Below are 23,716 nucleotides of genomic sequence, written 5' to 3'. Positions count from 1 at the left end.
GTATGTTTGATGTGTTTGATACCATTCCATTTATTCCATTCCAGTCATTACAATGAGCACATCTTCCTATAGCTCCTCCCACCAGCTTCCTCTGCAGCGTAGTATACTATATGTACTGTAAAAGCCACACTTTCATTCATGTATTGTTGATTGGCCCTACCTTTGCACAACAAACTGGATAAAAATCAATTATATTGTTCAATGGCAACATATAACACACATAGAGTAATGTTAGAATTACAGTGAACTAACCAATGGTAGTGTTTGTAATGTTATTTTTGCACTTATGTAGTTTGGATACTGAGTATGACTCACTTGTTTACTGTTCTCTTGTGGGAGGGAGAGGGATGCTATTGCCATTATACAACCTCTCCTCAGTCCTGAATCGTGCATGGTTCATTATCGCCCAAGGAACACTAATGTATGATTGATTTTAATCTAACAGCAAAACCAAAGTTCCCAGCACAGGCTCTGCTGCCACATTGTCCAATCAGGAAAATCAAACTGGACAATTAAATCAATTATTGTGCGCATATCAATGTACCAGGAAGAGCAGCCTCTACAGAGAGTGGTTTCCCTTTTATGTCACTCATCAATAGATACATTTACTTAAAAAATATTTGAGTGCACAGTAAGTAGCATTAACAACTTGTACAGCTGTTAAACATTTTGCTGAAAAAACTAACATTTTCTTAAACTACCATACAGGTTGCTAAAAGGAAAAAGGTCACTGTATCAAAAAACAGCGAATACTTCATCAAAGGCAATACAGGATGCAAAGTGTAAAGTCCCTCTTGAATTTCCAGTCTTTAAGCAAAACTAATTTGATTAAGGTACTGTATCCACTGCCCCTGGTAGTCTATTAACATACTTCATTTGCTGCCCTTGTAAGCTAAGAAAAGCATGTTATACTGTTCGAGGGATACAATGTGTGGCTAAAGCACAGGGAAAGACTGGTGTGTTCACAGCGATAATCAGGGTTGCAAAATGATGTTAATTTCCCCAAAATTCCCAGGTTTTACATTAATTCCAGTTGGAAGAACCCTGGAGTCGTGAGGGAATTCAACCAGGATTTCTGGACAATCCGGGAATTTGGGGAAAGTTAATGGAATTTTGCAACCCATGGATAATATTTGGTGTTTTCTTAAAACATTGCTCTGTTATAAATCACCTGCCAAACCAATTCATATCCCGCAAAAGTTCTAAAAACAACAACATTGAATAAACCCATATTTGTTAAAATAGACTATCAATAATAAGTAATAAGCCAATGAAGACATCTGAATATTGTTGCAGATCAATCGGGGGAACTATAAATATGTACATAGCAAAAAATATAAAAATGTATTTTCACAATTGTCATGGTACTGTATGTCGTCTTATGAAAAGCCCCTCCAGCGTTGCTATGCAGTGCAACACCCAATCACGGTCACATTACACAAGGACATTTATATGTTGCTGAGAAAGCGCACAGTACATCAATGGAAAAGGCCTGCAAAACATCATGTCCATCAACTTAATACATAACCTACATGGTTCATTGCCATCAAAGCCTCTTGCAAGTTGATAACAAATAGTATCAAATTCGAAGTTAAAACCACTATAGCCATTGTATTAAAAGAGTTAGTACTTGTGCTTGTCAAATGGAAGTTTATGTAATGAAATAAGGGTTGAAAGGTGTGCGCAAAATGACTTTGTGGCGATTATTCCAGCATCTCCTGCATTCTTAAAGGACCATTGTGTGTGATAGTGTTTCATTTTCAAATCAAAAAAGAACCATGGTGCTTGGCTGGGGCGTAAAAAACGCAAATTCAGACAAACAAAGAGGTGTAATGGGTCTGCACTCAAAAATCTGTCACATAAATCTTACTTCATTATTTAATGTTTAAAATATATATATTTTTACTGCATTTCTCAAAGAACACACACCAATACATTTAATCCGGTCCTATCAAACCAAGTCTAACAATAAACTGCTGAAAACAAAAAAACAAACAGATTTTTGCAGAATGGAAAAACACTGTAGTGGCCTTCCTGTACTAGACACACTGAGCTAGCTAATGAATTTTGACATTTAGAATGGCACTGGAAAAGGTAAGCCAGCCCAGTTAACACCACTGAATCCATGATGGGTTTGATAATATACAGTCGTAGCTGAATGTGTTCAATGGTCCTATTGTGGGTTCCAGACTAGACCCAGTGTAGAAGGCCACTCATGGGGGGACAGATAGGCCACCACATGGGCGGTAAGGGGGAATGGTAAGGGTAAGGGATGACTGGGGCAGCTGTTCACTCTCTATAGGCCAGTCCCAGGGTGGGGGGCGGTGTGGGGGAGGTCCCTTTGAAATAGTTCCTGGAGTTGTCTGGACTCTGACCTCTATCCGGGAGCAGGATGATGTTGCCTTTTCTCCGCAGGGTGGACTCCCTGCTGGAGGCGATGGAGAGGGTCTCGGAGGCGGCCTCGCTTCCTCCTCCTAGTCCCTCCACAGGGGTCACACGGATGGTGGTGATGCCTTGGTGGGGGTGGTGGTGGTGGTGGTAGTGAGGGTGGTGCACGTGTGGGTGACCGCCTCCCCCACTGCCACCGCCATGCTCGCTGCCGGTGTCGGTGCCTGTCTGGCTCCTCCTGCCATCGAAGGAGCCGTAGCCGTCCTTGAGCGAGTCGCAGCTCTCCGTGTCGCGGTTGAGGTCGTTGAGCTCGAAGGCCTGGCGGATGCTGCCACGCTGCTCCTGGGGCTTCCACCTCCAGGAGCCACTGCCGTCCGGAGGCTTGATCACAGGCTTGTTCTCTGGATGGGCCTCCACCCTCACGATCCCCTGGCCGGCCTCCTGGTCCATCAGGGCCTTGTACTGGATGGAGCCTGTGCAGCTGACCACGCTGCCGTCCTCGGAGCTCTTGGGGCTGCCGTGCTGGAGCAGACCCTGCTGCTTGGACATAGTGATGACCTGCATGATGCGTGGCTGGTTAGTTAGACTGTTAGTCCTGCAGGGGGCGCCCTCCTTCAGCCACTTGGAGCGAACCGAGCCTCCCCCACCAGGAATCCCACCTCCGCCATAGTTATCCTCCCTGTCGTCATCATCCTCGTCCTCCCTACTGGAGGTGCCGCTGTTGACGTGCTCCTGCGTCTCCTCTGGGATGTGGACGAGCTGGGAGGAGCCTGGCCGGGACTGGATGGACACGCGGGCCCCCCCTGCCAGGCCGCTGCTGCCCCCGTTGTGGGGGAGGTGGTTGGACAGTGGCACGGTGCTGGCTGCCAGCTTCATGTACTGGGCGGGGATGTGTCCCTGAGCACGGAGCTCTGCCTCCAGGCCCATGGCGGATGGCTCAGAGCTGCACCTCAGCTCCATGGTCCTCTGAGGCGAGGAGGAGGAGGATGTTGAATGGTGGCGTCCCACAACCACCCCGCTGTCCATCACCTGAAGAGAGAGCTTCCGGTTCTCGTTCTTGCTCTTCCACTGAGACAGCAGCTGCTTGGAGCGCGTGGAGTCCATGGAGGAGTGGATGCTGGCGTGGCGGCGAGGGACGCGGTGCTCCTCGGGTAGTGAGCCACCATGTGACCTGGGTAACGTGCTACTGTTAAAGGTCACCAGACAGTCCTGTTTACCCATGGGACTCGGCGGGGTGATGCACTCCAAATCGGCGCTGGCCCTCTTTAGATTATTCAGGGAGCTGGACTCGCGGTAGGAGGGCACCCGGGTCAGGATGGTCTCGGGGTGGGCCGCGGTGAGGCCGTCCGCGGTGCTCACGCTATTTAGGCTGTTCATGCTGTTGAGGCTGTTGGGCTGCAGGTGGCGACCTGCATTCTGGCTGACGTTGGGCACAGTGTTGCTCCTGGGGGGCTCTCGGAGCGGGGGAGGCTGGGGTTGCTGTCTGGATGTGTCCTCACTGGGCTGGAAGTTACCCACTGCATACAGACCCTGAGAAGAGGAGAGACCATGACAGCATTCATATTGGTTCAACTTATCTATAACCTAAATCTACCTCTACCTACTGTATCTATCTACCTACAACTGTCTAAAATAAGTCTCTTTTGGGAAGACAGCATTCATTATAGGTTGAATGACCTATCCTGAACTACCTCTACCTACCTTTCCATTCCTACTATGTCTATATCTACCTATAACAAAATGGTCTTAGGCGTCTCAAGACAGACATTAGTATAAAATTCCAGGATTCCATTACGTTTTTTCAAGCACTATCGAAGCACAGTGAATATACAGTATCTGACACAATAAGACATAAATAGCCTAACCAAGAGCCAAGAGACATTTGTTCAACAGGAGGACTGCAAGACTGTGACAGTGGATTTGTCTTGGTCATTGAGTCAGATAGAATGCAGCAGTCCAAACTAAACTGCATTACTGTTGGGGTAAATTACCAGTAGCACGATCATAGCCTCAAGCACCTCTGATTGAAGAATATTAAATGTGAGGATATTGCATGGGTTTGTGTAGGCGGTGTGTGTGTGTGGGATGTGCATATGTGATATTTATAACTTGCTATGATTCAGTACAGTCAAAGATGGAAGTGGATTTTACAGCACATTGCTGAAATGGACAGTATCTTTCCCAATCGTAATCATGTTATGTATCTGCACATTAAGCTAATTCAATGCACATTTCATTTTCTCACATATCCATTACCGTATTTCCTACTTACCATATAGCCTACAATATTGACAATATTCACAGATCTTCATTATAAAGGGTTTGTTATAAAGGGTTTCCCGTGGTTGTTCAATGAACCATAAACAATTAATGAACATGCACCTGTGGAACGGTCATTAAGACCCTAACAGCTTACAGACGGTAGGCAAATAAGGTCACAGTTATGAAAACTTAGGACACTAAAGAGGCCTTTCTACTGACTCCGAAAAACACAGAAAGAAAGATGCCCAGGGTCCCTTCTCACCTGCCTGAACGTGCCTTAGACATGCTGCGAGGCATGAGGACTGCAGATGTGGCCAGGGCAATAAATTACAATGTGTGTACTGTGAGACGCCTAAGACAGCGCTACAGGCAGACAGGGCGGACAACTGATCGTCCTCGCAGTGGCAGACCACGTGTAACAACACCTGCCCAGGATCGGTACATCCAAATATCACGCCTGCGGGACAGGTACAGGAGGGCAACAACAACTGCCCGAGTTACACCAGGAATGCACAATCCCTTCATCACTGCTCACACTGTCCGCATTAGGCTGACAGAGGCTGGACTGAGGGCTTGTAGGCCTGTTGTAAGGCAGGTCCTCACCAGACATCCCCGGCAACATAGTTGCCTATGGGCACAAACCCACCATCGCTGGACTGGCAAACCTCACTGAAGAGTTGCGGTTTGTCTCACCAGGGGTGATGGTTGGATTTGCGTTTATTGTCACCGAGCGGGATCGATTTGGAGGTGGAGGGTCCATCATGGTCTGGGGTGGTGTGTCACAGCATCATCGGATGGAGCTTGTTGTCATTGCCGGCAATCTCAACGCTGTGCGTTACAGGGAAGACATCCTCCTCCCTCATGTGGTACCCTTCCTGCAGGCTCATCCTGACATGACCCTCCAGCATGACAATGCCACCAGCCATACTGCTCGTTCTGTATGTGATTTCCTGCAAGACAGGAATGTCAGTGTTCTGCCACTGAGAGAGCCCAGATCTCAATCCCATTGAGTACGTCTGGGACCTGTTGGATCGGAGGGTGAGGGCCAGGGCCATTCCCCCCAGAAATGTCCAGGAACTTGCAGGTGCCTTGGTGGAAGTGTGGGGTAACATCGCACAGCAAAACTGGCAAATCTGGTGCAGTCCATGAGGAGGAGATCCACTGCAGTACTTAATGCAGCTGGTGGCCACACCAGATACTGACTGTTACTTTTGATTTTGAACCCCCCTTTTTTCAGGGACACATTATTTCATTTCTGTTAGTCACATGTCTGTGGAACTTGTTCAGTTTGTCTCAGTTGTTGAATATTGTTATGTTCATACAAATTTTACACATGTTAAGTTTGCTGAAAATAAATGCAGTTGACTTTTACTGAGTTTATAATAGCATGAAACATATTGCTCAAAACTAGAGCATCCTGTTCTCATTCATACAGATAATTGAATATCTCTAACACCCTATACAAAAGTGCAACAGGACTCAACAAACAAGATAGCGAAACATGTCACTATTCATTACATCCATCAATATACAGACAGACAATTTTATATCACCTTATATCAGAGAATAATCAAATCAAATCAAATGTAATTTAGCAGATGCTTGTGTTCCTAGCTCCGACATTGCAGTAATACCTAACAATTCACAACAATACACACAAATGGAATTAAGAAATATATATAATATTAGGACAAGCAATGTCGGAGTCCGGAGTATAAATACAGTATATACAGTTGAAGTCGGAAGTTTACATACACTTAGGTTGGAGTCATTAAAACTATTTTTTCAACCACTCCACAACCTCTTTGTTAACAAACTATAGTTTTTGCAAGTTGGATAGGACATCTACTTTGTGCATGACACAAGTAATTTTTCCAACAATTGTTTACAGACAGATTATTTCACTTATCCACTGTATCACAATTCCAGTGGGTCAGAAGTTTACTACATACAGTAAGTTGACTGTGCCTTTAAAAAGTTTAGACAATTCCAGAAAATTAGGTAATGGCTTTAGAAGCTTCTGAAAGGCTAATTGACAATATTTGAGTCAATTGGAGGTGTACCTGTGGATGTATTTCAAGGCCTACTGTCACGCCCTGACCATAGAGAGCCCTTGGTGTTGTAGGTCAGGGCGTGACTAGGGGGTGTCAATTATTTCTATGTTTGGGTTTTAGTATGGTTCCCAATTAGAGGCAGCTGATTATCGTTGTCTCTAATTGGGGATCATACTTAAGGTCTCCCTGTAACGGTTTTCTAGTGGTGATGAAGGAGAGTCGGACCAAACTGCAGCGTGTCGATTGCAATCCATGTTTAATACAACAAAGAAACACGAACACTACACAAAACAATAAACGAAACCGAAACAGCCTATCTGGTGCAAACTAACAGAGAGTACAGAGAGTACACATAGGACACTAAGGACAATCACCCACGACAAACTCAAAGAATATGGCTGCCTAAATATGGTTCCCAATCAGAGACAACGATAAGCACCTGCCTCTGATTGAGAACCACTCCAGACAGCCATAGACTTTGCTAGACAACCCACTAAGCTACAATCCCAATACCACCACCAAAACCCCAAGACAAACACACCACAATTACAAAAACCCCATGCCACACCTGGCCTGACCAAATACATAAAGATAAACACAAAATACTTTGACCAGGGCGTGACAGAACCCCCTAAGGTGCGGACTCCCGAACGCACCTAAAAACAATAGGGAGGGTCCGGGTGGGCGTCTGTCCATGGTGGCGGCTCCGGCGCGGGACGTGGACCCCACTTTTAATGTCTTAGTCCCCTCTCCCTTCGTCCCTGGATAGTCCACCCTCGCCGCCGACCATGGCCTAGTAGTCCTCACCCAGAACCCCACTGGACTGAGGAGCAGATCGGGACTGAAGGACAGCTCGGGACCGAGGCAGCTCGGGACTGAGGGGAAGCTCGGGAGTGAGAGAAAGCTCAGGAGTGAGAGAAAGCTCAGGAGTGAGAGAAAGCTCAGGAGTGAGAGAAAGCTCAGGAGTGAGAGGAAGCTCAGGAGTGAGAGGAAGCTCAGGAGTGAGAGAAAGCTCAGGAGTGAGAGAAAGCTCAGGAGTGAGAGAAAGCTCAGGAGTGAGAGGAAGCTCAGGAGTGAGAGAAAGCTCAGGAGTGAGAGGAAGCTCAGGCAGGTAGATAGATCTACCAGCTCCTGGCTGGCTGGTGGTTCCGGCAGATCCTGGCTGACTGGCACTTCTGGCGGATCCTGGCAGACTGGCGGATCCTGGCTGACTGGTGGATCCTGGCAGACTGGCGGATCCTGGCAGACTGGCGGATCCTGGCTGAATGGCGGATCTAACTGATCCTGGCAGACTGGCAGATCCTGGCCGACTGGCAGATCCTGGCCGACTGGCAGATCCTGGCCGACTGGCAGATCCTGGCCGACTGGCAGTTCTGGCGAATCCTGGCAGACTGGCGGATCCTGGCAGACTGGCGGATCCTGGCAGACTGGCGGATCCTGGCAGACTGGCAGTTCTGGCGGATCCTGGCAGACTGGCGGATCCTGGCAGACTGGCGGATCCTGGCAGACTGGCACTTCTGGCGGATCCTGGCAGACTGGCGGATCCTGGCAGACTGGCGGATCCTGGCAGACTGGCGGATCCTGGCAGACTGGCGGATCCTGGCAGACTGGCGGATCCTGGCTGAATGGCGGATCTAACTGATCCTGCCAGACTGGCGGATCCTGGCAGATCCTGGCCGACTGGCAGTTCTGGCGGATCCTGGCCGACTGGCGGATCCTGGCCGACTGGCGGATCCTGGTCGACTGGCGGATCCCGGTCGACTGGCAGTTCTGGCAGATCCCGGCTGACTGGCGGATCTGGAAGAGTCTGATTGACTGGCAGATCTGGAAGAGTCTGGTTGACTGGCAGATCTGGAAGAGTCTGGTTGACTGGCAGATCTGGAAGAGTCTGGTTGACTGGCAGATCTGGAAGAGTCTGGTTGACTGGCAGATCTGGAAGAGTCTGGTTGACTGGCAGATCTGGAAGAGTCTGGTTGACTGGCAGATCTGGAAGAGTCTGGTTGACTGGCAGATCTGGAAGAGTCTGGCTGACTGGCAGATCTGGAAGAGTCTGGCTGACTGGCAGATCTGGAAGAGTCTGGCTGACTGGCAGATCTGGAAGAGTCTGGCTGACTGGCAGATCTGGAAGAGTCTGGCTGACTGGCAGATCTGGAAGAGTCTGGCTGACTGGCAGATCTGGAAGAGTCTGGCTGACTGGCAGATCTGGCGGCGCTGGGCAGACTGGCGAACGCTGGGCAGACTGGCGGTGCTGGGCAGACTGGCGGTGCTGGGCAGACTGGCGGTGCTGGGCAGACTGACGGCGCTGGGCAGACTGGTGACGCTGGGCAGACGGGGGGCACTGACGGCGCTGGGCAGACTGGCAGCACTAGCTGCTCCATATAGGCTGACAGCTCTGGCGGCTTCTTACAGACTGACAGCTCTGGCGGCTCCGTGCTGACTGGCTGCTCCTTGCAGCCTGGCAGCTCCTTGCAGACTGACAGCTCCGTGCAGACTGACAGCTCCGTGCAGACTGACAGCTCCTTGCAGACTGACAGCTCCTTGCAGACTGGCTGCTCCATGCAGACTGGCTGCTCCATGCAGACTGGCTGCTCCATGCAGACTGACATCTCTGGCTGCTTCATGCAGACTGACAGCTCTGGCTGCTCCATGTAGGCTGGTAGCTCCGTGCAGACTGACAGCTCCTTACAGACTGGCAGCTCCTTGTAGACTGGCTGCGCTGAACAGGCGGGAGACTCCGGCTGCGCAGGAGAGGAGAAAGGCTCTGGCTGCGCTGAACAGGCGGGAGACTCCAGCAGCGCTGTAGAGGAGAAAAGCTCCGGCAGCGCTGAACAGGTGGGACGCACTGTAGGCCTGATGCGTAGTGCTGGCACTGGTATGCCGTGCATGCTATGCCAAGCCCACACCTTTCTTTCTACTCTGTCCAATACATCCTCCACACTCTCAGACTCAGCACTCAGCTTCGCCGACAGCTCCAATTCCATCCATGGCTCTGCCCATGGTCCTTGTCCGTCAAGGATCTCCTCCCAAGTCCATTTATCCAAAGAGTGCAGCCTCTCCCAATGCTGCTGCTGCCTCTGTTGCTTCTCCTGCTGCTGCCTTTGCTCCTGCTGCTGCCTTTGCTGCTGCTGCTGTTGCTCCTGCTGCACCTGTCGCTTCTCCTGCTGCTGCTGTTGCTGCTGCCTCTGTTTACCACGCCGCTTGGTCCTTGGTTGGTGGGTGATTCTGTAACGGTTTTCTAGTGGTGATGAAGGAGAGTCGGACCAAACTGCAGCGTGTCGATTGCAATCCATGTTTAATACAACAAAGAAACACGAACACTACACAAAACAATAAACGAAACCGAAACAGCCTATCTGGTGCAAACTAACAGCGAGTACACATAGGACACTAAGGACAATCACCCAGACAAACTCAAAGAATATGGCTGCCTAAATATGGTTCCCAATCAGAGACAACGATAAGCACCTGCCTCTGATTGAGAACCACTCCAGACAGCCATAGACTTTGCTAGACAACCCACTAAGCTACAATCCCAATACCACCACCAAAACCCCAAGACAAACACACCACAATTACAAAAACCCCATGCCACACCCTGGCCTGACCAAATACATAAAGATAAACACAAAATACTTTGACCAGGGCGTGACACTCCCTGTACCTACCTGCATTTGTGGGATATTGTTTGTGTTTGTGCTTGTTGCACCACATGAGTCACGATTCGTTGTTTGTTTATTGTTTTGTTAAGTTTGACTGCAAATAAAATATGTGGAACTCAAATCACGCTGCGCCTTGGTCCGTCTCTTCTAACAACCGTGACACCTACCTTCAAACTCAGTGCCTCTTTGATTGACATCATGGGAAAATCTAAAGAAATCAGCCAAGACCTCAGAAAAAATATTGTAGACCTCCACAAGTCTGGTTCATCCTTGGGAGCAATTTCCCAACACCTGGAGGTACTATGTTCATCAGTACAAACAATAGTATGTAAGTATAAACACCATGGGACCACGCAGCAGTCATACCACTCAGGAAGGAGAATGGTTCTGATGTCTATTTAACAATCTGATGGCCTTGAGATATAAGCTGTTTTTCAGTCTCTCGGTCCCAACATTGATGGACCTGTACTGACCTCGCCTTCTGGATGATGACGGGGTGAACAGGCAGTGACTCGGGTGGTTGATGTCCTTGATGATCTTTTTGACCTTCCTGTGACATCGGGTGCTGTAGATGTCCTGGAGGGTAGGTAGTGTGCCCCCGGTGATGCGTTGGGAAGACCGTACCACCCTCTGGAGAGCCCAGCACTTGCAGGCTGTGCAGCTGCCGTACCAGGCAGTGATTCAACCTGACAGGATGTTCTCAATGGTGCATCAGTAGAAGTTTGTGAGGGTCTTAGGGGCCAAGCCGAATTTCTTCAGCCTCCTGAGGTTGAAGAGCCGCTGTTGTGCCTTCTTCACCACACTGTCTTTGTGGGTGGACCATTTAAGATTGTCAGTGAAGTGTACACAGAGTAACTTGAAGCTTTTCACCTACTGCCCTGTGGCCCCGTGGATGTATATAGGGGTGTTCTCCCTCTGCTGTCTCCCGAAGTCCATGATCAGCTCCTTCGCTTGAATGGTTTCAATAAGATTAATCTTTAGATTAGTGCTCTCCAATCCTGGTCCTAGTAACCTATCGGGTATACAGGCTTTTGTTCTATCCCAGTACTAACACACCTAATTCAATTAATCAATTTGACCTGTTATTTCATTGACTAGATGAATCAGCGAGGTATGTTACAACATGGACTAGAACAAAAACCTGCACCTCCTGTCGGTCTCCAGGACCAGGACTGAAGAGCCTAGGGATGTGTCCGAAATGGCACCATTTCCCCTATATATTGCACTTCTTTTGACCAGAAAACATAGTGCCCTTTATAGGGGCTACGGTGCTACTGGCAGAGCAGCCTATATCTACAATAGTACAATAGTATCACCAGGTAGTGTCCATGGACCAAGACCTAGAAGATCAGTGATCTAATAGAGATACTGTATGCTAGATTTACTTGAGATGTACTGCAGATGCTGTACCTTAATTTGACCCAGTTTCTCACAAAAGGAAAATAATCCTGTAGATTATAAATAAATTATAATTAATGGACATTTTTTGGGGGGGGTTGATAAAATATTTGTTAGGGCTAATCATTTTAATTTTTAAATTCATTTTCTGGTATCCAATTGTTAGTAGTTACTGTCTTGTCTCATCACTACAACAGGTCAAGAGTCCTCTGAAACACAACCCAACCAAGCCGCACTGCTTCTTAACACAGCGCGCATCCAACCCGGAAGCCAGCCGCACCAATGTGTAGGAGGAAACACTGTACACCTGGCGACCTGGTCAGTGTGCACTGCGCCCGGTCCGCCACAGGAGTCGCTAGTGCGCTATGAGAAAAGGATGTCCCTACCGGCCAAACCCTCCCTAACCCGGACAACGCTAGGCCGTGCGTCGCCCCATGGACCTCCCGGTCGCGGCCGACTGCGACTGGGCTCGAACCCAGAGTCTCTGGTGGCACAGCTAGCACTGCAATGCAGTGCCTTAGACCACTGCGCCACCCGGGAGGCCAAGTCTGACATTTTTAAGGGGAAATTAGCCTTTTTATACCTCAAGTGGACTACAAATGTGCATTTCCTGCCGTGCAGGTAAATTCCTGTAACAACAGCATGATCAAATTAAGATACGACATCTGTAGCTCTACTAGAGCTCTACTGGAGCATCTCACCAGGTAGACGGCGATCCCTCCTCCGATGAGGAAGCCACAGTAGACGTCGATGGCGTGGTTCTTGAACTGGATGATGCGGGTCAGCCCACAGATGATGCCACCCATGATGAAGGAGAAGACCAACAGGGGCTTCAGCAGCTTGGAGGATTCTGTCAACGTCGCGTTGAAGTACATCTGGAGAAGAGAGGAGCGATACACTCCGGCATCCATATCAGGAAGTCACCAACTAACTAACTAAAGACTTCCTAGTATGGATTGCATACAGCTAATAATTCAGCTGTCTTCTACACAGTTATCTATAGATACTGTATATCCAGTTTAATTAAGGATTCTACTCTGAACAAATTGTTCTTGTCTGTAGAGAGGCCTGGAATCAATATACTATAAACAAAGGACTTTTAACTTCAAACGGAGGTAGCCCTTGTTCAAAACTTGATTTGCATTGTGACTGCAGTCCAATTCAATCATTACAAGGATGACTCATGTTTTGGAGAACATTACAACCTTTTACTGCAGTGGGCTGAATCAGCGTCACATGGAGTGTTTCTTGGTAGTCTTAAACCAATCTACTTTGAAAAAAAGTATAGACCTCACACACATGGTTATGGGCTTGTACCATGTCATATATCGAGTTGAAATGTACTCCATTTTGAGTTTGCATCCCAATATTACACTTTATATACACCATATATATAAAATGTATGTATGTAGACACCCCTTCAAATAAGTGGATTTGGCTATTTCAGCCACACCCATTGCTGACAAGCGAGCACACTGCCATGCAATCTCCATAGACAAACATTGGCAGTAGAATGGCCTTACTGAAGAGCTCAGTGACTTTCAACGTGGCACCGTCATAGGATGCCACCTTTCCAGCAAGTCAGTTTCTCAAATTTCTGCCCTGCTAGAGCTGCCCCTGTCAACTCTAAGTGCTGTTATTGTGAAGTGGAAACCTCTCAAAGCAACATGGGCTCAGCCGGAGAGTGCTACCTGCCTCAATGCATAGTGCCAACTGTAACGTTTGGTGGAGGAGGAACAATGCTCTTGAGCTGTTTTCCATTGATCGGGCTAGGCCCCTTCATTCAAGCGAAGAGAAATCTTAACGCTACAGCATACAATTACATCCTAGATAATTCTGTGCTTCCAATTTTGTGGCAACAGTTTGGGGAAGGTGCTTTGCTGTTTCAGCATGACAATGCGCAAAGAGAGGTCCATATAGAAATGGTTTGTTGAGATCGGTGTGGAAGAACTTGACTGGCCTCTACAGAGTCCTGACCTCAACCGCATCGAACACCTTCGGGATGAATTGGAACGCTGACTGTGAGCCAGGTCTAATCGGCCAACATCAGTGCCCGACCTCACTATTGCTCTTGTGGCTGAATGGAAGCAAGTCCCTGCAGCAATGTTCCAACATCTAGAGGAAAGCCTTCCCAGAAGCGTGGAAGCTGTTAAAGCAGCAAAATGGGGACCAACTCCATATTAATGCCCATGATTTTGGAATGAGACGAGCAGGTGTCCACATACTTTTGGTCATGTAGTGTACATCACAGAATAATTAAATATAACAAAACCATTTGACATAAACACCAGATTTTCTGCGTTTCCTTATTTTTATGTTATTTAATTATGAAATTACGCCCATGAGGCCTCTAGAGGGTGATTTTGTTATTTAACTGAAGCACAGTGAAAATCATCATAGAGCAGCCAGCATCCAGTGCACTTGATGAGAACCAGTTATACCAGATTGCTGTGAGGCAGTAGACAGAGGAGGTATGTGTGTGTATGTTTCTGTGTGTGTGTATGCGTGTGTACCCCTACAGTATGTGTGTGTATGTGTGCTTGTAGCTGGATTACTTACAGAGATATAGACAGCAGCGAAGGCAGCCAGAGTAGCATGCTGCGAGGGAAAGGACTTCCTAGAACGACAGGGGAGGGAGACAGACATTTTAATCTTCTGCTTGAGAGATAGTGAGACAGACTCTGAAAGGAAATCCACCGTAAAGGGTACAACCCATGATCGCATTGCCACAGCAGTGAGTTGGTTTTATTTGCCCCTCAAATCACTGACCATATTATAAGCAGTTTGAGCACACGCATAGCAGGCTTTTGTTATATACCAAGCATGAGCTAGCTTTCCAGCAAGGACTAAAGTCAACAAATAGCCCTTTATGTACTTTAATAATAAAATGACAGCCAATCTGATTTCAGGGCTGTGCTGTAGCCACCATTTGTCTATGGTCCAGACCCACTTGTCTACTAGAGTTTTCCAAACCCTACATCATCTGTACAATACAAAAACAGCACCCTTAAAGGACTTAAAAGCGAGTTTTGTCTGACAACTGAGGGACTTTCTAATATCGATGCCGTAGTTAGGGCAAATTTTAACAGGCCAACTTCCCTTCATGAGAGGCTGGACAGAACAGAAGACACACAGTATACATTCCGCATATTGATGAGTAACAGGAAGTGACAGCCGTGGTAAGATCTGAAAATGATAGCTGTGAAACTCTCAGCTGCCTGGGCTGTGTGTGGGTGCAGGCAGGTCTGCCACAACATTCCCTGTTTCGTAAGTGCACGGGGGATGAACTGAGTGGGTTGTAGAAACACCATCTTCAGTTTTCCTCGCTCTCTTCTCATTGCGGTACCAGCAGACCGTAGCTAGGACTGCTACATTGTTCAGTGAGTCAGACACAGTATTCATTAGGTTAAGCCAGTGACTTGGTAGAGAGTGGAGACATTAAGTGCCTTTAATAAACTAATGTCTCTGAGACTGGTAGTGAGTCACTCCTGAGGTAGAGGCTACTATGGGTGTTTTTCTGCAAGCTAGCGCTGTTATTAACATGACACTGTTGTTAACATTACGCTGTTATTAACATTACGCTGCTGTTAACATTACACTGTTATTAACATTACGCTGTTATTAACATTACACTGTTATTAACATTACGCTGTTATTAACATTACGCTGTTATTAACATTACACTGTTATTAACATTACACTGTTATTAACATTACACTGTTATTAACATTACACTGTTATTAACATTACGCTGTTATTAACATTACACTGTTATTAACATTACGCTGTTATTAACATTAAACTGTTTTTAACATTACGCTGTTATTAACATTACACTGCTATTAACATTACACTGTTATTAACATTATGCTGCTATTAACATTACGCTGTTGTTAACATTACACTGTTATTAATAGTACACTGTTATTAACATTACGCTGTTATTAACATTACGCAGTTGTTAACATTACACTGTTATTAACATTACACTGTTATTAACATTACGCTGTTGTTAACATTACACTGTTTTTAACATTACGCTGTTATTAACATTACACTGTTATTAACATTACGCTGTTATTAACATTACACTGTTTTTAACATTACGCTGTTATTAACATTACACTGTTATTGACATTACACTGTTATTAACATTACACTGTTATTGACATTACACTGTTATTAACATTACACTGTTATTAACATTACACTGTTATTAACACTACGCTGTTATTAACATTACACTGCTATTAACATTACACTGTTATTAACATTATGCTGCTATTAACATTACGCTGTTGTTAACATTACACTGTTATTAATAGTACACTGTTATTAACATTACGCTGTTATTAACATTACGCAGTTGTTAACATTACACTGTTATTAACATTACACTGTTATTAACATTACGCTGTTGTTAACATTACACTGTTATTAACATTACGCTGTTATTAATATTACACTGTTATTAACATTGCTAATGAGCGTTTTGTAACATCCCACTGGGCAAAAATTGGTTGAATCAACATCATTTCCACGTCACCCCTCATGCTTTAGTATTCACTTTAGTTTTTTTTGCAGACTGAAGTCTACAATATTTACTGTAGTATACTGTAGTATTACAGTTTACTATAGTATAAGTACTGTAGTTAAAGAAATTGTAGTGTATACTATAGAAATGACTGTCATGTTTTTGCACACTGTAGTATACTGTAATATTTACTCTAGTGTTTTTGCGGAATGTAGTACAGTATACTGTGCTATTTACTTTAGTGTTTTTGGGGACATTACTGTAGTATTTACTAGTGTTTTTGTTTTATTATCTTCGGCATAGAGGTGAGGGGGGTGCTTTCTCCTTGAGGAAACCTAGTGAAGAAATACAAAAAGAGCAAATCTTCCATAAACAGTAGGTCTGAATGGATAGTTCATAGCTTCTGCTATTTTCTATATCCTGTAGGGAACACAATATATTGTCCATACTTGGCATGCAGGCTTCTCATCTACGGATGGCACAAATTGGGATATGGGAGAGTGGAATGAGCATGGTATATGCAAATTAAATACTAGTATTTACTATAGTCTTTCAGTGTTTTTGTGGACTGTAGTGTTTTTGCAGATATTTTATTTTGTGGATAGTGTAGTGTTTAGTATTTTACAGTATAATACAACATTCTATAATGAGTACAACACTTGATCGAGGGATACTACAGTATGTAGTAAAGTATCCTACCGTATACTACAGTTTCTGTATACTACTACAATATTTTTTACTTTCTGAAGGCACTGTATACTGTTTCAAACTTTACTACATTACAGAGGTATGCTAATGACCATATGTGGTAACCCACTAGAGATGACCTTGCAGGCCAAGCTCCAAGGTTAAGTTTGTTCATCAAAAGCAATTTGCGTGCCAGAAAAAGGGCAGTTATTTTAAAATACACAGGTCCATTATAATTTCTGTCAAGTGTAAGACATTAAAGAGTGGCCTGGAGTGTTTTTCTAATAATACCTCCCCCTTCAAATAAAAATAGTGATACTTCCCGCGGGCCGTATTTTGCTCACCCCTGGTCTAGGTGCAACTTCACCATACACCTGTTTCCACAGACACAGTGGAGATTATTCATAAATGCTGACTGCCATGGTCAACCACATGTTCCACCAACCATCTAGTTTCTCCTGAGGGTGATGGTGCATGCGTCATTCAAACCTCTATGCATATTTTAAATACATTTTCAGAACAGTCTGGTTTACTGGGCCCGTATCCATAAACTGTCCAAGGGTAGGAATTCTGATCTAGGATCAGATTTTCCCTGTCCATATAACCTTATTTATTATTACTTGTTTATTAACGCAAAAATGATCCTAGATCAGCACTCTAACCTGCCAGAGTTGATGACGGCTGGGTCTGCTCCATCAGAACAGATGTCCTCTATGATGAAGGAGCTGTCGTCACAGGTCATGTTGAGTATGGTGTAGTTGGGTTTACACACTGTCAGGAAGTAGGGGGCGTGGTAACCCGTCGACAGCTGGATGATGTCAGTGATGAGAGCCGTGATGCATAAGCCAAATACATGGACCCCTGGTAGAGAGAGATGGGAGGAAGAGGTGAGAGACAACCCGCAAAGGTGGGGACAGAAAGAGGGAGAGCAAGGGAGATATTACTCAGCTAATCACCAAAAGACAAGACAAAACACTATACAAAACATGTGGCTGCTCACTACACAGCTAGGTCCCACAGAGTTTATGTTTTGTGAAGTGAGATACACCATATGTTTTCAAAATGTCATGATTGAGAAAATATCAGAACTTACCAACAAACCGAACAGCTCGCCGTATATACGAGTTGAAATTGCAGCCGGCTGCGTTGATATTGGCCTCTGTTTTGACCCCACTCTTTTTCCTGGACAGACAGCAATACAGGATACCTTCTCCTATCATTATCTAGGGAGAGATTTGACAGAAAGAACAGACAGAGTGAGGGTTTAATTCCTGTATGTTGAATAATTGGACCAAATAATTTATTAATAGGAGTGCAATTCCATTCCTGAATTGACTGGAATTTAAATGGCAATGACACTAACTGACAGATAAGTTATTCATAATCTCAGTTATGAGTTGCCTGTGGATAGCAGCAGCTGTTAGGGACGGAGAGATAGCTAAAGTCAATGCAGGGCTGCTCCACCACCTAAGCCTTCTGTTGTGAATCAGCTAAAACAACTACAGTATGTGCCTATGACTGCCTGACAATGAGGCAGCTACACTAACTGCCTGCCTGTGGGGCAGCTACACTAACTGTCTGCCTGTGGGGCAGCTACACTAACTGTCAGCCTGTGGGGCAGCTACGCTAACTGTCTGCATGTGGGGCAGCTACGCTAACTGCCTGCCTGTGGGGCAGCTACACTAACTGTCTGCCTGTGACACCTGACGCCATGCTGAGGTAGAGATCTGTTACAACAGGACGGCAGCTGCGACAAACCTTAGACAGCTAGCACATACCATCTCACCTGCTGGGGAGAAACAACTGACCTGTGTGGAAACACTAAACATCTCGGTCGAACCATCTAACCAGCGTGTGAGATTTCCCTTGGCACATTTTTTTATATATATCTTTTTTAATTTCACCTTTATTTAACCAGAAAGGCGGCCAAATGAGGTGTTGGCTTTGGGGATGATCAGTGAGATATACCTGCTGGAACGTGTGCTACGGGTGGGTGTTGTTTTCATGACCAGTGAACTGAGATAAGGCAGAGCTTTACCTAGCATTGACTTTTTTAAATATATATTTTTTAAATGTTTTACCCCTTTTTCTCCCCAATTTCGTGGTATCCAATTGTTTAGTAGCTGCTGTCTTGTCTCATCGCTACAACTCCCGTACGGGCTCGGGAGAGACAAAGGTTGAAATTCATCCGTCCTCTGATACACAACCCAACCCAACCAAACCGCACTGCTTCTTAACACAGCGCCATCCAACCCGGAAGCCAGCCGCACCAATGTGTCGGAGGAAACACCGTGCACCTGGCAACCTTGGTTAGCGTGCACTGCGCCCGGCCCGCCACAGGAGTCCTTGGTGCACGATGAGACAAGGATTTCCCTACTGGCCAAACCCTCCCTAACCCGGACAACGCTAGGCCAATTGTGCGTCACCGCACGGACCTCCCGGTCGCGGCCGGTTACGACAGAGCCTGGGCGCAAGCCCAGAGTCTCTGGTGGCACAGCTGGCGCTGCAGTACAGCACCCTTAACCACTGCGCCACCCGGGAGGCTACCTAGCATAGACTTATAGATGACCTGGAGCCAGTGAGTCTGGCGACGAATATGTAGCGAGGGCCAGCCGACTAGAGCATACAGGTCGCAGTGGTGGGTGGTATAAGGTGATTTGGTAACAAAACAGATGACACTGTGATAGACTGCATCCAGTTTGCTGAGTAGAGTGTTGGAAGCTATTTTGTAGATGACATCGCCGAAGTCGAGGATCGGTAGGATAGTCAGTTTTACGAGGGTAAGTTTGGCGGAGTGAGTGAAGGAGGCTTTGTTGCGAAATAGAATGCTGATTCTAGATTTGATTTTTGATTGTAGATGTTTAATATGAGTCTGGAAGGACAGTTTACAGTCTAGCCAGACACCTAGGTACTGTATTTATAGTTGTCCACATATTCTAGGTCGGAACCGTCCATGGGTGGTGATGCTAGTCGGGCGGGCGCAGGCAGCGAACGTTTGAAAAGCATGCATTTGGTTTTAATAGCGTTTTCCAAGAGCAGTTGGAGGCCACGGAAGGAGTATTGTATGGCATTGAAGCTTGTTTGGAGGTTAGTTAACACAGTGTCCAAGAAAGGGCCAGAAGTATACAGAAGGTACACATAGGCACGCCCTTGCTGAACAACTTAGTATTCATTGTCAAATTTTGTTACTGTTCTTTAACAGCTGATGTTTTTTTATTTTGATTCTAGGATCAATTACTACTGTATAGCCTATACTGTACAGAAAAACATGTGCGTTCGGCACAGTAGGAGGCACATGACATTTAATAGGGCATTGCCTGCATTTACATTAATGATGAGAGGATCAGTGAGTGGGAACAAATTAAACAGGCAGTATATATAGTCAAAGCAATCATATCTCCTGCTGCAGTGTAGTGATGTTATATAGATCATACTGCATTTCTTAAAGAAGTTAATGACTCAAAGAGAGCGATAGGAGTTGCATTAACCATCATAGAACATGTTGCTAGAGGCAAAGCCATTATACTGAAAGGTTTTTTAGTACGGCTTTGTATTATATGGCTGTCTGTAGTTTTTGTGTGTAATACTAAAGATGACCTAGTGACCTATTTCTTCTCAACAAAAGGAATTTGATTACAAGTCGCAGCTAAATATCTGAACCGTAACCAAGTTGCCTGCGAAGCCAGTGTCATACTGCGATAACGTTGTCATAGCTAAAGTCAAAGAAAGCAACATAGAGAAACCAATTGTAATCTGTGTGTTTCGACCAAACATCAAAACCAAGTCATTCAAGCATAAACAAAAACAAGAAAACCCTTCACTGGGAAGCTGTTTTATAAGTCATAAAATCTGTCTGTCTGTCTTTCTGTCTGTCTGTCCCTCTGTCTGCCTGTGTTGATGTTCTGACAGTCGCCCTAGGTGTGCGGCAGTCCAATTGAAGCTGACAGCGCCAGCCAAACTGTACGGGCCTGAAAGACAAGGCATGACACTGCAAGAAGCACCACCCCGCAAGTTGCCTAGGTGATAACAGTCGAAGGAGAGAAAGAGAATGTGTCGCCGAGCGAGACGCAGTCAGGGGAATATTTGCTGAGGAGCATTGAGAGAGAGCAGCAGCAGAGTGATGCTAAGAATTGTACAAATATAGCATGTCCAATTAATGGATAATTGTATGAATATAACACGTCAAATTAATGGAGATTTGGGGTGATCATCAACCAGCAAAATCAGGACATTATATTTTAGGCCAATACTTTTCATAAAAGTTCATGGGAAACTGTCTAACAGACACCTTAAGGTTTGCTGTTTTCTCACATCACTAGTGTATAGAATACAGAAGACACCATAGACAGAACAACATAGAGATGTTATCTTTATAGAAGATACTATTACAAAACCATGACCTTTAGCAAAATGATGACACTTGACCCCTACACCCAAGAGCAGAACACTTCTGGAAGAATGAGATATTAAATATTAAAACAATGAAAACCTATTCTTAACTAGACCCTAAAAGCGGAACCACTCTACAAGAAAAACCTCTAGGGAGCATACACTTCCCTCAGAAGTGATCCCATTGCCTATGAGTGAATTCATCTGCATGAGTAAACACATCTGAGCATACTTTAGGGAGAAAACCCTTCTGATTAATCCAGGAAAATGAGAATGCTAAATTATTAAATGTGATACTTTTTGGAATGAACCCCAGACATTGTAAGCAAACCCTTTGGATTCTCCCTGGACCCTTAGGAGTGAACTCTCATTCAGCATGAATAAACCATAAGATGTGAGCACTGATAAGTGGATGAACCCTTTGGAAGGAACACACTGAGTATAAGGACATGCTGGCCGTGAGTAACCCTTAGAAGTGAAATATGAAGAGTGAATTTTGCTGGTACACTAAATATAGAACCCTTAGAGGGGGACTATCCTCACTCACAGAGAGTAAACCAGGACTGAGTGAGTTTGCCAGCAAACAGGCCCCTAAAGCCTTAGATGTGATCCCTTGGTAGTGCAATTAGGGTCCCTTGAGAGTAAGAGTACACTGCTGTTATGAATTTAAGATGTTGACACTATTCTCAGCATGCTCTGGTGAATGGAGAGGGTGAACTCTGATCCGGAGAGTAAAACTGATCCTAATCTATTTGATCTATTGGAATCATGATGCTTGTCTTGGGTCATGTTCATTTGGCACCAACGGAATACATTTGACTTAAACCAGGAGTCACTATCTGGATTTGTCCAACAAGATATGCTAATTTCTGTTTCTGGGATGGAAATAGCTATTTCCACCATGCTGATCCATTGGAGTGTGCTAGATAACTAAAGCTTATTTTATTAAACTCCATTGTTGCATGTACTGCATTATGCATTAAAGATGTGCTTTTCATGAAGATATAGCTTTGAACCTCATAATCTGTATGCATCTTATGTTTTTCTTCATGGGTTCATGCAGGTGACTGTGCATCATGACCTCCCCAGACAAATTGGTAGAATAGTTAGAATATGTGTTGGAGGTTGAAATGGGAGACAGTGCTAAGTTTCTTGGGAGGAGGCTGAGCCAGTGCTATAGCAGCTGGTCACGTGCAGGAACACATGCAATGAGTTATTGTTTTATGCTTCTTGTTTTATGAAGAATGTATGCATTTTCTACATGTGAGTTAAAATTCTTAAATTAATTCCATACATCTGTTGTTTGTCCAGAACATCCAGGAGGATGGATTTTGCTATAAAATGCTGTGGCTCAAATCCCCTCGTTGAGTTCTCAGTGATCACCTCCAGGGGTGTTTACCGACCAGATCCATTACTGCACTAATTAAATAATAAAGTTGGATTGTTTTGAAGAAATCTAAAAGACTCTCCTTTTGATTACAATAATTCCACCACAGGAACGAGGTTTGTGGTTACACTGACCGTGGCTGCAGGTCCAGCGAAGGCCAGACTGAAGAGAATGAGGAAGGGGATGGCCTCCTGAGCGGGCTCGATGTAGGGCATGCTCAGACTTCGGTCATTGCAGCTGTAACCTGACCGCACCGGTTTGAACACATCTGTCAGCTCCAGAAAATACAGACTGACCACAGAGGAGGCCAGGATGGGAAGCTAGAGAGAGAGAGAGAGAGAGAGATGAGAGACAAAGAGGGGGAAAGGTTAGAAGCTGTCTTAAGAACATATGGCAAGCAGCAGACCGAAAACAGACTAACATTAGAGCACTGTCAGAGAAGCCATCCAAAAGACAACCCACTATTCTTCAAAATTACATCCTTCCTGAGTAACTCTCATCCTTCCTGAGTGATCCTCATCCTCCCTTAGTGATCCTCATCCTCCCTGGGTGATCCTCATTCTTCCTGAGTAATCCTCATCCTTCCTAAGTAATCTTCATCCTTCCTGATTGATCCTTATCTTGACCTGAGTAATCCTAATCCTTCCAGAATGATACTCACCCTTCCTGAGTAATTCTCATCCTTCCTGAGTAATCCTCATCCTTCCTCAGTAATCCTCATCCTTCCTGAGTGATCCTCATCCTTCCTGAGTGCTGAGGACTTTTAAACTATAATTCTCTTTCCAGACAGGGCCACAAAGGATCAGAAAATGCTTCCATTCAGTGACTTAATAACTTGAACTACAATTTAATTTGGCAAACTAAAAAACATAAAGGATACAATAGGAATAAGTGGTTCTATATTATACACAATTGTGGTAAGAGTGATTGGACCCCAATTATACTTGTATTGGCTAAC

General features: G+C 45.3%; 1 protein-coding gene across 2 annotated transcripts in view; it reads right to left on the bottom strand.

Moving 5' to 3' along the window:
- Positions 1-1,864: 1,864 nt before the first annotated feature.
- plppr4a (phospholipid phosphatase related 4a) overlaps positions 1,865-23,716 on the bottom strand; it is a 29,652-nt gene continuing 7,800 nt past the window's right edge. For both annotated transcript variants that reach the window (XM_042308165.1, XM_024391849.2), the window contains exons 2-7: positions 22,893-23,078; positions 18,076-18,205; positions 17,645-17,843; positions 14,321-14,378; positions 12,463-12,636; positions 1,865-3,918 (exon numbers count right to left, since the gene is read on the bottom strand). In XM_042308165.1, the coding sequence (XP_042164099.1) occupies positions 2,290-3,918; positions 12,463-12,636; positions 14,321-14,378; positions 17,645-17,843; positions 18,076-18,205; positions 22,893-23,078 (2,376 nt within the window). In that variant the 3' untranslated portion in view covers positions 1,865-2,289. The remainder of the gene's footprint in view (positions 3,919-12,462; positions 12,637-14,320; positions 14,379-17,644; positions 17,844-18,075; positions 18,206-22,892; positions 23,079-23,716) is intronic.

The sequence above is a fragment of the Oncorhynchus tshawytscha genome, linkage group LG28, assembly GCF_018296145.1.
Source record: "Oncorhynchus tshawytscha isolate Ot180627B linkage group LG28, Otsh_v2.0, whole genome shotgun sequence".
Taxonomy (NCBI): domain Eukaryota; kingdom Metazoa; phylum Chordata; class Actinopteri; order Salmoniformes; family Salmonidae; genus Oncorhynchus; species Oncorhynchus tshawytscha.
Note: the sequence above shows the minus strand (reverse complement) of the source record. Positions and strands in the feature narration are given on the sequence as shown.